Genomic DNA, 14,649 nt, shown 5'->3' on the forward strand with positions numbered 1-14,649 from the left:
TACTTGTTTCAACCAATCACCGTACATTTTCCGAAATCGTCCAATCCACGTTAAGGTTTCCGCCTGTTCCCAATTGCCCAGAAGAACTAGCTTGCGCGTCCACCAGCCGGAGAGAAGAGCAATGAATTCCTTGGAACAGGCCGAAGGTAGTCAACATGGCAAGCAAATTCCATTTTTTTCTCTCACAAATCATGATGCATGTTATTATAAGTGAAGTTTCACTTTGAAGTAAAACGCACGGTGAGAAACGTGCCTTTGCAATTCACTTGAGTCGCTTGTTAGCCAGCCGCGGTGACCTAGCTAGCTAGGCTAACCTTTTCTCTTAAAGGACATTAATGGGTAAATTCGTCAATACCAAACTACATTTTTGCTGATTTCCCTACTCGGGGGTTCGACATTGACTTGTACAAAAAAAATCCACATAAAGGCTTGTTAGCTACACTAATTAGCAGACTAGCTAGCTATGCTGTAAATAGTTAGCATACCGGTAGTTGTTAGCCCCAGAAGACCACCGCTGCACGCTCACCAGAACTGTTAACCAATGCAAACGTATACGCACACTTTAGACCATTTGATTGATTCTATTCATAACCTGGATATCTCAGAAGGTCGTTAACTATAGGCTTGTTTTGCCAGTCCAAACTAAACATAATGCAGTCGTTTATTTACTTTTAGATTACTCCCATCGGTTACAAACCAATCAAGCACAGCACAAAAAAAAGCATATTGTATGTTCCTTCTGTGTGGTTTTGATCAAGAACATCAAAAACTGCTTGTTTTTGCAGATCTGAAAGCTTTTGAGAGAAGATTGACAGAATACGTCTCCTGTTTGCAACCTGCAACCGGGAGGTGGCGAAGTAAGTATTTGTGGTCCCAACTCTGTCTAACCATAATCAATGACTACATTGCTACTGTCAAACCATAATCATTAACATTTCAAGAGTAAATGGCCTCCCAGCCTGAGTATTTTGAATTTGATTGTAAAGGGTTCAGGCCTACATTATTCTGCCACTTGTTTTCAGGGGATATACATCAATATCTCACATTTGTTTCAGTGATTCTAATAGTGGTCTCAGTTTGTACGGCGACTGGAGCCTGGAACTGGTTGATAGACCCTGACACACAGAAGGTCAGTGTGTTTGTGATGTCAGCTTGATTGTGTATGTGACAAAGTAGGATACCCTTCACACAGATCAGTGTGTTTGTGATTTTAGTTTGGTTGCGTGTGTTTGCCTGTCTAATCTCTCTGTACCTCGGGCTGTCTTTCTCAGGTGTCTTTCTTCTCATCATTGTGGAACCATCCGTTCTTCACCATCAGCTGCATCACTTTGATCGCTCTGTTCTTTGCTGGAATACACAAACGAGTCGTTGCACCATCAATGTATCCTTCCTCTTGTTTAAAGTTCCACACTTATTTTACTCAGTGGGACTATGAAGAAGGCCACCAGTTCCAAAGCTGTCATTTACAATCCAAACATTGTCACTACTTCCAGAATTTTCAGTATAGTGATGCAGGTCTTTAGATATTGTACACATGCAATTGTGTCATTCCTAACTTGAGCCGCAACGTTATATTCCATTTTGTGCAACTCGAGATGTTTCTTCTACCAGTAAAATGCTGCGCGGGCTATGTCCGTGTACTCTCTCGGCCTGTACAGCTGCGTGGGGGAAACGGCGCTACTTGACTAAAATGGATTGTAACGTTGCGGATAAAGTTTGAAATTACTCAATTTCATTTGTACAACATCTAAATACCTACATCATTGTACTGAAAATAATCAATTGAGGAAGTAGTGATACTGTTTGGATGGTAAATGACAGCTATGGACCTGGTGGCCTTAATAATCCTATACATCGCTATACTGAGAGTGTGTTTGTTTCCAAAAGGATGTTTAAAAAAATATATTTTGTTCATATCTGCCCTGATACTGCACAACAAGCAATGAGAAATTGCTATTGTGGTTAGTTTTTCTCAAAAACAAGCCAAATCACAAGAAAAGTGTCTGGACCCTTCTATAACATTCCATTTACATTTTTTTTAAATGGAGGTTTACTTCAGTAATAGGACAATTCTCCTTTAACTCACTCCAAGTATTGCAGCTCGCTGTCGGACAGTTTTAGCTGAATACAACATGTCCTGCGATGATGTAAGTTGCATAAGTCATCTTCTTTGAGGTTAACTTAATTCATAATCAATTCAAACCAGCTGTCACATTTTTGGCCATCCCTTACATCATTTAAAAGTATGATTTTGAATTATTGCCTATACATCTATGCATTGTATTGACTTTGATGAGTTTGTCCCTTTTACAGACGGGGAAACTAATTCTCAAACCACGGCCACACATCCAATAACCACAAACTCTTGGGGGGGTGGGAAATAAAATGTTCTTAATGACCATGTTGATTGCCACTAAACGACAGACTGACACAAGGACCAGAATCCTGTTTGGAGGATCTGAAACAACGTAAGAAGGAAGGAGATTGGGGAAATACTGAGGGGTGTTTATGTTGATGTGCTCCATTATGTATTAATGAAGGATTGTGAGGGGAGAGGACATCAACTGCCTTTTTAACAGCATCTCAGTCAGTGTTACGATCGCCCTTAAAGCTGCTTCTGGGCTCACACACCCTTTGACATAACTCATTCTCCATGTTCAGATGTTCATTTCTAATGATGACATGCATTTTGTTTTAGAGATCTTTCTATTTTTAAACTAATTGTTATATACCTAATAAATACTTGTGTGAAGATGTTTCCTGTGATTTACTGTAGTATATGGTTGCAACCTGTAGACAGCTATGCTTTTGCTCCAGATTGTGAATGTCTATACAACTTGTTTGAAAGTAAATCTCAATGTGTAATTTGGTCTTTACAGTTTTTATTGTATTCATACGTTTAAGCATTGTTAACACTATTCACTGAACATTCGTTTGTGGTTTTCCAGCCATGTTCGACCGATAGTTATTTCGAAGAAGGGAGTAGAATAATTAATCTATGAAGCTGAAAACGGTGCCCTGGTCTCGTCTTTGCGACATAAATACGACACCCTTTCTGCATTGCGAGAGTGAGGACCATTTTACGGCACCCCGACGAATCTTCACCGATGTTCCACATGGTTTAAAATGATGCGAAACGTGAGAGTGTGACAGCCTACTACATGATAGATTAAGTGAGAAGCAATATTGATCGAAATAAACTATGGGTAAAAGTAAGACTAACAAATTTAGACGTCCACAGTTCAACGCAGAGGGACTATCTGTAACTGCTGTAAAGGAAGTGGAAGAGGACCACGATGAAGTCTGTGATGGAGTCGACTCTCCAGCTGGGGAGTTACTGGAGAAAGTAAGAGCACCAAGATCTGACCACAGTACTTTTATTTCGGTCTAATGGATGTTGCACTCTATTTTAGAAAAGCTTGCTGATTTTCATAAGCATGTCAATGTTTCCATAGGACAAATTAAATGTCTTCCTAAGGACCTTCCCGCAAATGCAAAAACAAAAAAACAGGCAAACACGTGTTATTACATTTTTATAATCATGCTCAAATGTACCCCCCCCCCCCCCAAAAAAATGCATTAATATTTCACAGAACTCTACTGAACAAAAAATAAACACAACACACAACATGTAAAGTGTTGGTCCCATGTTTTATGAGCTGATACAAAAGATCCCAAAGTTTTGCATATGCACAAAAAGTGAATTCTCAAATTGTGTGCACAAATTGTTTAAACCTATGTTAGTGAGCATTTCACCTTTGCCAAAATAACTCATCATCCATCCACAGATGTGGCATATCAAGAAGATTAAACAGCATGATCATTAAACAGGTGCACCTTGTGCTGGGGACAATAAAAGGCCACTCTAAAATGTGCAGTTTTGTCACAGCACAATGCCACAGATATATCAAGTTTTGAGGAAGCGTGCAAGTGGCATGCTGACTGCAGGAATGTCCACCAGAACTGTTGCCAGAGCATTGAATGTTAATTTCTCTACCGTAAGCCGCCTCCAACATCGTTTTTAGAGAATTTGGCAGAATATCAAACCGGCCTCAACCGCAGACGACCTGAAACCACACCAGCCCAGGACCTCCACATCCGGCTTCTAAACCTGCGGGATCGTCTGAGACTAGCCACTCGGACAGCAGATGAAACTGAGGAGTATTTCTGTCTCTAATAAAGCCCTTTTGTGGAGAAAAACTCATTTTCCCAGGCCAACCCATGGTTGCTCCCCTGCCCAGTCATGTGAAATCCATAGATTAGGCCGGGCCTCATGAATTTATTTCAGTTGACTGATTTTCTTATATGAACTGTCTCAGTAAACTTGTTGCATTTTATATTTTTGTTCAGTATGTTGTAAAATCTAGTTCAGTGCCACTTAACAGTGTTTCCCACATATACAACTGGAAGGTAAAAGAACACAGATGGTATGAAAAAGTGAATATCCAAATAACCCCTGTTTATACTGTATGTGTTTAGTTACAGAGTCCCAGTGCAGATGTGCGTGAGTTTGCTTGTGCCAGCATATCACGCCTCGTGCAACAGAGCCAGACCATCCCAGGCTTCCTCCAGCGGGATGCGGTGAGACGTCTCGGGCCCTTACTGCTAGACCGTAGCCTGGCCGTCAGGGAGACTGCCACAGGGGCACTCAGGTGAGCCCTCAGCCTCCCACAGGGAGGTTCTCTACACAGTACTAGCCACTTAACAGAACCACTTTGAGATGTGAGAGGGATGGTGTGGAGTCTGGACTGAGAATCAAGCCTATCAGATATTGCTAGATTGTCCAGAGAGCGTGCTAAATGTTAGATGTGAATGTAGATGGTTGTTGAAGCCATTATGTGCTGTACGACAGAAGTTGGTTAGTAAAGGATGCTTTGGCTTGCTAAACAGACAGAGAGTCCTCTTGAAATACCACACCCTTAATTAACTGTTAGCGCTGATGTGATAATTATCATTCAACGACTGAGTAACGTGTTCTTCTCACATCAGGAACCTGAGTGCCTGTGGGGGTCATGAGGTGTGTGAGGACATGGTGAAACAGGACGTCATGACTCCTCTGACTGCTCTGCTTCGAGAGGTGAGGCCGTGCCTCATTAATCATTCCCATGATTGACACCTTAAAGTTGATGTATTTATGGGTGTGGCCCTGTGGCGCAAAGGTTTTTTTTTTTTCACATTTTGAACAACATGTTTCATGGTGTGCATGTGTGAAAAGTGAAGCACCTACATACCTCCATTCCTTGATGGTTAGTTTCATCTATGCATAGCTATTTTATAGGGCTGTATGTTTTCCAGACCTGGGTTCAAATACTACTTCAAATATCTCAATTACTTTTACATACATTCAAAGTAACTATTAAGATGGCTAGGCCTATATTTTATTTGAAAAGACACGTATTTTAATGTATTTGGAAATGCACTTGGAAACAGTATTTGAAATAAGTATTTGAAAATACTCAAATAAAGGTACTTGTTCTAGGCTGTGTATTTGAAAATACTCAGTGAAAAAAGTATATTGGATACTCAAATACACATGTATTGGAACCCAGGTCTGGTGTTTTCATAGTGTCTGAACCCCAGTACTGTTTCTCCACAGTGCTGTGCTGGGTTTGAGACCAATGATGCCCTCTCGTTAAAAGGGCAGAAAAACACAGTGGAAGATGTAGCCAATGAAGCAGTTAACTTGCTGTGGAATCTATGGTAAGAAAAAAGCAGTAAATGTCACAGTAGTAGTAACACAAATGTCAGCTCGTCGGTCAACCTACTTTCATACTTCCACCTTGTGATCTGGACATGCATCGAGAAGCCTTCCCATAACTCAATTCAATTCTGTTAGCTTGCCAATGTTTCTATGGTTCTTTCACACCATACTCTCCTGTTGTATCATCACCCTGTCTATGTCAGTGAGAGCAGTAGCCAGGCACTCTCTATGTTCAACAAAGCAGGCATTCTGGATGTTATCCTACAGTGTCTGGAGCGACACACTCACAACATCAAGCTGGCTTTGTCTGCAGGTTAGTCTCATCAAACCAATTTTCACACAACTTTAATGAGCATTTTCACCATTTAAATATTTGACTTGATTATGTATTTTGTAGTAAGTCCCTGCTCCCTCTGTCTTTAGCCCACTGTTTGCACACAGTGACTGAGGACAACGCAGAGTTGCTGTGTAGTATGAACAATGCTGTATTAGGGACTCTAGAGAGTGTGCTGCTATCCTCACAGGCGGACATGGCTCACACACTGCTCAGGACACTGGCTGCAGGTATGGCTACAGCATATTTGTTGTCACATTATTTACAGATTTCTTTTACCTCACAATGTCAACCTGTCATTCACTCTGCATTCATTCTCTGACTAAAGTCAGAGTCAGGGTTTGGAATAGAGGTCGACCGATTATTATTTTTCAATACCGATTATTGGAAGACCAAAAAAGGCCGATACCGATTAATCAGCCGATTTTAAAATAAAAACATTTTTATTTTTTTAAATTATATTTTTATTATATTTATGTATTTGTAATAATGACAATTACAACAATACTGAATGAACACTTATTTTAATTTAATATAATACAATAAAATATCAATAAAATCAATTTAGCCTCAAATAAATAATGAAACATGTTCAATTTGGTTTAAATAATGCAAAAACAAAGTGTTGGAGAAGAAAGTAAAAGTGCAGTATGTGCCATGTAAAAAAGCTAGCGTTTTAAGTTCCTTGCTCAGAACATATAAAGGCTGGTGGTTCCTTTTAACATGAGTCTTCAATATTCCCAGGTAAGATGTTTTAGGTTGTAGTTATTATAGGACTATTTCTCTCTATACCATTTGTATTTCATATACCTTTGACTATTGGATGTTCTAATAGGTACTTTAGTATTGCCAGCCTAATCTCGGGAGTTGATAGGCTTGAAGTCATAAACAGCACAATGCTTGAAGCACAGCGAAGAGCTGCTGGCAAATGCACGAAAGTGCTGTTTGAATGAATGCTTAGGAGCCTGCTGCTGCCTGCCACCGCTCAGTCAGACTGCTCTATCAAATATCAAATCATAGACTTACTTATAATAACAGACAGAAATACAAGCTTTAGGTCATTAATATGGTAAAATCTGGAAACTATCATTTCGAAAACAAAACATTTATTCTTTCAGTGAAATATGGAACCATTCCGTATTTTATCTAACGGGTGGCATCCCTAAGTCTAAATATTGCTGTTACATTGCACAACCTTCAATGTTATGTCATAATTATGTACACGTCTGGCAAATTAATTACGGTCTTTGTTAAGAAGAAATGGTCTTCACACAGTTCCCAACGAGCCAGGCAGCCCAAACTGCTGCATATCTCCTGACTCTGCTTGCACAGAACGCAAGAGAAGTGACACAATTTCCCTTGTTAAAAGAAATTCATGTTAGCAGGCAATATTAACTAAATATGCATGTTTAAAAATATATACTTGTGTATTGATTTTAAGAAAGGCATTGATGTTTATGGTTAGATACACATTGGTGCAACGACAGTGCTTTTTTCACGAATGCGCTTGTTAAATTACCCGTTTGGCGAAGTAGGATGTGGTTCAATGATAAATTAACAGGCACCGCATCGATTATATGCACCACAGGACAAGCTAGAATAACTAGTCATCATCAACCACGTATAGTTAACTAGTGATTATGTTAAGATACGTTTAATGCTGGCTAGCACCTTACCTTGGCTCCTTGCTGCACTCGCTTAACAGGTAGTCAGCCTGCCACGCAGTCTCCTCGTGGAGTGCAATGTAATCGGCCATAATCGCTGTCCAAAAATGCTGATTAGCGATTGTTATGAAACCTTGATATCGGCCCTAATTAATCGGCCATTCCGATTAATCGGTCAACCTCTAGTTTGGAAGAGGTTTGTTAATAGCCTAACAAAATAACTAGTCTGATTCCAGTTCTCATTGTGTGCTTTGTGCTCCATCCATTGACAGGGTCAGTGTGGAACCTGAAGAGCAGCCTGCCCACGGCCCGCCAGGCCCAGACCCTCAACGCCCTGATGGCCACCCTGTCCCAGTGCTTGGAGCTGGATGCCGGCACGCTGATACCCCAGCTCCGCCAGGCTGAGGTGGCCCGCAGTGCCACTGCCTCAGAGGCAGGGGACATGGAGGACCACCAGGCAGCTGCAGGGAATATGGCTGTAGAGGAGATGGATGAGGAGGAGGGGGTTGGACCGAGGACAAATGGAAAGGCAACCAAGATAGATAAAGACTTCTCTGACCTCCTGCCTGTAAGTCCTGGCATTTTTCACTCAAAAGGGTTTGATGGGTTTGTTTTTGAGTTATGGTTATAGAGATCCAAAGTGACAGGGTTGAATATATAGTATTGCATTTTCAGTATTTAATATTCAGAGTACGTACCTGACTCCTCACTGTTGAATGCTGTGAAACAGCTGAATATTGATAAAGTAGCACAGAGTATTGCAGTTGGTATTCAGAGTTGTAGTGGCCCTCTCCTCAGGGAGATACTGCTTTGTTCACCAGACAGGAAGAGAGGGACACACAGCAGAGTTTACTCAGGGACGTAGAAGGTGGCTGTGTCCCTGCTGCAGTGTCAATAGTCTGCTTTTCTTTCTCCAGAGGGGCAAGGAGGAGCTGAGGGAGGCGACGGCCTTGCTGACAGCCCAGCAGACGTCCTTGGAGATCATCGTCAACATGTGCTGCTCTGATGGTGAGTGCTGTGGGCAGCAGTGTTTGGGCAGCAGAGCAGTACTGACCTGGGGAGCTTTGTTTTCATTACTGTTTGACACAGCTGTCTGGTGCATGTTCATAGATAAGAGGACAGCATTTTTACTGTTTGATGCTAAAATGCATATTTAGGATTTAAAATGAGCTTTTGTTGCTTTTGAGGTGTACATCGGCTGTTGTGGCTCATGGTGTTTGTTTTGTTGTAGACCCGTCAGACGATGAGTGGGAGGAGGCGTCGAGCAGCGACGAGAGTGAGGTGTGTCCTGACGGCCTCTCTGAAGGGAACACCAGTCTCCTGTCCCCACTGTGTCTCTCTGCTGAGGTCCACGGGGCCCTGATCAACCACAACATCCCAGAGAAGGTGTGGGGGATTTCTTTCCTCACCAAGCATAATTGTTTCACTTCACATCTCATGTTTGTCTTTTTTGATGTTCCCTCTGTTTTCACATGCAAAATATAAAATAAGTAATGTCATAGTACTAGGCTAATGTGTGTTCCTACTGTCTCTGTTATAGTCACTACACTGTGTCTCTATATGTTCAAGGTTCTCAAGAAGACCCAGTTCCCCAGCAGCGAGGCGATGGACGTATGTCGTCATAATCCCACCTGGAAAATGTTGATGAAAAAGTAATTATCTGTCAAGCATGGTGTCATTTTCCTTGTCCTTAATGAATGAGACACTAGATATTCTGTGATATAGTAGATCACAAGATAATTTGAGAGTTTTGTCATGATCCTAGTAACCCTGAACCGATATGCATTAGTGTACACTAATTTGATTGAGGTACTTTACTTTTCTTGCTTAATTTATTATTATTATTTTTTTCACCTTTATTTAACCAGGTAGGCAAGTTGACAACAAATTCTCATTTACAAGTGCGACCTCGCCAAGATAAAGCAAAGCAGATCGACACATACAACAACACAGAGTTACACATGGAGTAAAACAAACATACAATAGAAAAATAAGTCTATATACAATGTGAGCAAATGAGGTGAGATAAGGGAGGTAAAGGCAAAAATATAATATAATGGCATTACTGGGTGTACACTTTGTTTACCACATCGCTACCTGCCTTTAGGAGTTGACTAAAATCCATTTTCCCCCAGGATGCATCGGGTGCAGTACAGAGCCCTGACGTGCCTTCACAACATGCTGTCTACTATGGACGCTGAGTCTCTAGGGGGAGCAGCCGCTCTTCAGGCTGTCGCACAACACCTGTCCACGCTGGTCTTCAGTCCTCCAGGTTAGATCTACATGTCGTACCATCTCTTCATTATTTGTATTAAATCCTAAATTTCCTAGATAGGTTGATTCACTTTCACAGAAATGACCTTAACAAAAAGGAGAGTAATTGTCTCTTTCATAATTTATATTTGGTTAATTTGCTTACTCAGAGATCCCTAAGGAGGAGGAATTCCTTGAGGCAGTTACCAGTGCCATGCGATCCCTCTTACAGATCATAGCCTATATGAAAATCCCACAGGTAAGACAGCTGACTGAAGCAGAGGAGAGTTTCCCTCTGAAGTACATTTTACCTAGCCTTGCTGTCACCTATCTGTTAGTTTATACAATACCATAGCACTTGGATGACTCATTGTTTATGTTTGTGTGTGTGTGTTGCCAGTGTATGACCCCCCAGCAGCTGATGAGCCTGAGCGAGGCGGCGACCTGCTGTGACGTGGTCAGTGTGAGAGTGAACGCTCTGGCCATCCTCGGCATCACAGGAAGCACACTGGCTAAAGAGAAGAGGACAGCTGAAACTCTGCAGGTAAATTATTATTTTCATCCCTAGTTTTTGATTCGTATGAAATGTATTTTAGATTATGATTTCTTCTGAATTAACTATTTTTGTTCCTCTTTTCTTTCTTTTTAAAAATGTTTTATTAACCCATATTGGCTTTGTGACCATGATGTAAAAACACTGCAATATATTTTTTATAGATGATTGGCAATGCCTTACTCCAAGTTGCTACAAAGGATGCCAACCTTGTGGTTTGTGGAGAGGCCCTGGATGCTCTGTTTGATGTTTTTGCGGATGGAGACGAGGCAGAGAAAGCAGCTAAAAACATCAACTTACTGTCTGCTCTGAAGGCACTTCAACCTGTCTTCAAGGCTAAGGTAATAGAGCTGCAGCCCATCACTAGGAACAGTTTGTATGCCTTCTTTATGCAACATACTGTCATCTGTTTAATTGCTGTTTCCTGTCCTCTATTATATGTCCTCTGTCTACAGATTCGTAAAGAGGGGAAGGGAAAGTACAGCCCTGAGCAGCTGTGTGTACTGGACAACATCAAAGTCAACCTAAGAAGGTTTATTGGCTACCTGGAGACTGTGGTAAAAAAATGACAGCGGCCTGACACTACGACACCATCTGACTGACTGGCTGACATAAGATGAAATTACTCATAATTTACAGTACAATGGACCCAGAGTTGCCCATAGAGCCTTGGGACAGAACAGAGGGAATGGGGTTGAGGGGAATTCCCTAATAGACCCTCATTAAAGGGACAGTTCATTCCAAAATCATTGTTTTTGAGGGAACTATCCCTTTAACATCTATATAATGGATTTTCATGTTGGGTATCTTTTTTGTTTTAATGTTCTGACTGAAATGCTTAAATATTTTCCTTGGTAGGTGAGTGTTTACATAATTATGTGTACAACATTTTTAAAAACGTGCGCTATTTTGAATTACTGTTGCAGTACATAGTGACGCATTGTTTTACTTTATGCATAAAAGTACATTTCAATGTGCTGTATTTTAAAGATATTGACAGAACATTTTATGGTTTATTTTACACATCTTTATCAACCAACTCTCACGTCACACACTCATACTGTAGCCATCCATGTTAGGAATGACCAGTTGTAGTATTCATGTGCTTCTCACCCAAGAATCCGCTATCTGACCCCATTTAATGACTCTGTCATGTTGTGCTGTCATGGAAAATGAGATGGACAGGCCCAGTGTTTCCTGACCTTTGTTTGCTATGGCTCTACTGCCTGCAGGCATTTGACATTGTATGACAAGGCCATCTGTTTACCCCCCCAGTGTCTACTGATCATGTGAGATGTCTTGAATAAAGCAGAACACACCATCCATTTACAAGGTGATTTATTTAACATGATTTGGGTTGCTAAAAGTACATTGAGTACCTTGTTCTGATACTGGGGAGGATATAATACATTTTATTTTATGTGTTTTTCATGACACGCAAAGTCACTTTATATACAATAGAATCAGCAGGATAAAAAGCAACAAAATCACAAAAATAATGTAAAAGTACCGTTACACAAAACATGATGACAGATTAACCATGGAGAACACTAAACATGATGACAGATTAACCATGGAGAACACTAAACATGATGACAGATTAACCATGGAGAACACTAAACATGATGACAGATTTACCATGGAGAACACTAAACATGATGACAGATTAACCATGGAGAACACTTAACATGATGACAGATTAACCATGGAGAACACTTAACATGATGACAGATTAACCATGGAGAACACTAAACATGATGACAGATTAACCATGGAGAACACTAAACATGATAACAGATTAACCATGGAGAACACTAAACATGATGACAGATTAACCATGGAGAACACTAAACATGATGACAGATTAACCATGGAGAACACTAAACATGATGACAGATTAACCATGGAGAACACTAAACATGATGACAGATTAACCATGGAGAACACTAAACATGATGACAGATTTACCATGGAGAACACTAAACATGATGACAGATTAACCATAGAGAACACTTAACATGATGACAGATTAACCATGGAGAACACTTAACATGATGACAGATTAACCATGGAGAACACTAAACATGATGACAGATTAACCATGGAGAACACTAAACATGATAACAGATTAACCATGGAGAACACTAAACATGATGACAGATTAACCATGGAGAACACTAAACATAACCGATTAACCATGGAGAACACTTAACTTGTTTTGTTTTTTTACTAGGCAAGTCAGTTAAGAACAAATTCTTATTTTCAATGACGGCCTAGGAACAGTGGGTTAACTGCCTGTTCAGGGGCAGAACGACAGATTTGTACCTTGTCAGCTCGGGGATTCGAACTTGCAACTTTTCGGTTACTAGGCCAACGCTCTAACCACTAGGCTACCCTGCCGCCACATGATGACAGATTAACCATGGAGAACACAAAACATAACAGATTAACCATGGAGAACACTAAACATGATGACAGATTAACCATGGAGAACACTAAACATAACAGATAAAGCATGGAGAACACTAAACGTGATGACAGTTTAACCATGGAGAACACTAAACATAACAGATAAAGCATGGAGAACACTAAACATGATGACAGATTAACCATGGAGAACACTAAACATAACCGATTAACCATGGAGAACACTAAACGTGATGACAGATTAACCATGGAGAACACTAAACATAACCGATTAACCATGGAGAACACTAAACATGATGACAGATTAACCATGGAGAACACTGAACATGATGACTGACTAGCCATGGAGAACACTAAACATGATGACAGATTAACCATGGAGAACACTGAACATGATGACTGACTGGCCATGGAGAACACTAAACATGATGACAGATTAACGTTGGAGAACACTAAACATGATGACAGATTAACCATGGAGAACACGAAACATGATAACAGATTAACCATGGAGAACACTGAACATGACAGACTAGCCATGGAGAACACTGAACATGATGACTGACTAGCCATGGAGAACACTGAACATGATGACAGATTAACCATGGAGAACACTAAACATGATAACAGATTAACCATGGAGAACACTGAACATGACAGACTAGCCATGGAGAACACTGAACATGATGACTGACTAGCCATGGAGAACACTAAACATGACAGACCAATCAAGGAAGTGAGCTAGAAAATATAAAAACTAAAACAGCGACTACAGGTAAGCCTGTGTGAAGAGTTCTGTATAGTGTGGACTTGAATATGTGTATGCATTGTGAATTTCTGACATGAGAGAGTTCCAGAGTTTGGGACCTGCATTGCTAAAATCCTCGTCTTCAATGGAGCGGAGCCTGGTGTGAGGGATTGTGAGCAGGCCAGTGTCCGGGGAACGCAGTGAACAGGTAGGGGTGCAGGAGGTCAGTAAGTTATGTGGGTGCCAGTCCAGTGTGTGCATTATTGATCTGGCAGCTGGTGGAGTTTGAGTATGGGGGTGATGTGGTCCCAAGGTCTGGTGTGTGTGTATGAGGACTTGTGCAGATGATTTTTTTTATATGTTGAAGTCTGTCCAGTGTTTTGGCAGGGAGACTAGAGAATGGTGTTGCAGTAGTCCAGGCTTGATAAAACAAAGGCATGAATGAGGTTTTCAGCATTGGAGTCAGTGAGAGAAGGTCTGAGTTGCGAGATGTTTTTGAGGTGGAAGAAGGCTGACTTGGTGATGTTTCGGATGTGGGGTTCAACGACAGAGTGGGGTGAAATGTAACACCAAGGTTCCTGACTGTGGAGTTGGAGTGGATGGTGCAACTGTAGTTTTTCATGTTGAGTTGACCCAGTTTATTGATGAGGGATATTGGGCCCATGATCTCGGTTTTGTCATCATTTAGTAGAAAAAAATGTATTGCTCATCCAAGTTTTCAGTTCACGGACACAGGCAATGACAGAGTGGGGTGGCAGAGTGGAGTTGGGTTTTGTGTGGATGTACACTACTGTTCAAAAGTTTGGGGTCACTAAGAAATACCCTTGTTTTGAAAGAAAAGTGAAATTTTTGTCCATTAAAATAACATAAAATTGATTAGATACACAGTGTAGACACTTAATGTTGTAAATTACTTTTGTTTCTGGAAATGGCTGATTTTTAATGAGATATCTTCATAGGCGTACAGAG

General features: G+C 40.8%; 2 protein-coding genes across 3 annotated transcripts; both read left to right on the forward strand.

Annotated features, from left to right (window-relative positions):
- Positions 1-54: 54 nt before the first annotated feature.
- Positions 55-2,756, forward strand: LOC135550913 (nuclear envelope phosphatase-regulatory subunit 1). 2 transcript variants are annotated; one of them, XM_064982150.1, is made up of 6 exons: positions 55-146; positions 786-857; positions 1,056-1,129; positions 1,272-1,381; positions 2,093-2,147; positions 2,314-2,756. In XM_064982150.1, exons 1-6 carry the CDS (start codon positions 122-124, stop codon positions 2,353-2,355), a joined length of 378 nt encoding a protein of 125 aa, XP_064838222.1. In that variant the 5' UTR covers positions 55-121; the 3' UTR covers positions 2,356-2,756. The 2 variants fall into 2 exon arrangements, with proteins under 2 accessions (XP_064838222.1, XP_064838214.1); XM_064982142.1 differs by having other exon boundaries at positions 62-158.
- Positions 2,757-3,067: 311 nt separating this feature from the next.
- Positions 3,068-11,828, forward strand: LOC135550921 (HEAT repeat-containing protein 3-like). The gene is made up of 15 exons (XM_064982165.1): positions 3,068-3,346; positions 4,480-4,652; positions 4,990-5,077; positions 5,597-5,700; positions 5,905-6,014; positions 6,125-6,265; positions 7,972-8,267; positions 8,617-8,707; positions 8,931-9,085; positions 9,269-9,351; positions 9,835-9,971; positions 10,123-10,211; positions 10,353-10,496; positions 10,670-10,846; positions 10,961-11,828. Exons 1-15 carry the CDS (start codon positions 3,203-3,205, stop codon positions 11,072-11,074), a joined length of 2,046 nt encoding a protein of 681 aa, XP_064838237.1. The 5' UTR covers positions 3,068-3,202; the 3' UTR covers positions 11,075-11,828.
- Positions 11,829-14,649: the final 2,821 nt, after the last annotated feature.

This window comes from Oncorhynchus masou, chromosome 1 (assembly GCF_036934945.1).
Source record: "Oncorhynchus masou masou isolate Uvic2021 chromosome 1, UVic_Omas_1.1, whole genome shotgun sequence".
In the NCBI taxonomy this organism is placed as follows: domain Eukaryota; kingdom Metazoa; phylum Chordata; class Actinopteri; order Salmoniformes; family Salmonidae; genus Oncorhynchus; species Oncorhynchus masou.

Bases quoted from the DNA above. Each gene is read 5' to 3' on its own strand.
- LOC135550913 (XM_064982142.1), top strand. From the start codon at position 122: ATGAATTCCTTGGAACAGGCCGAAGGTAGTCAACATG. The intron at 858-1,055 runs GTAAGTATTTGT...CATTTGTTTCAG, and splicing joins TGCAACCGGGAGGTGGCGAA to TGATTCTAATAGTGGTCTCA. The intron at 1,130-1,271 runs GTCAGTGTGTTT...TGTCTTTCTCAG, and splicing joins TAGACCCTGACACACAGAAG to GTGTCTTTCTTCTCATCATT.
- LOC135550921 (XM_064982165.1), top strand. From the start codon at position 3,203: ATGGGTAAAAGTAAGACTAACAAATTTAGACGTCCACAGTTCAACGCA. The intron at 4,653-4,989 runs GTGAGCCCTCAG...TTCTCACATCAG, and splicing joins ACTGCCACAGGGGCACTCAG to GAACCTGAGTGCCTGTGGGG. The intron at 9,352-9,834 runs GTAATTATCTGT...ATTTTCCCCCAG, and splicing joins TGGAAAATGTTGATGAAAAA to GATGCATCGGGTGCAGTACA.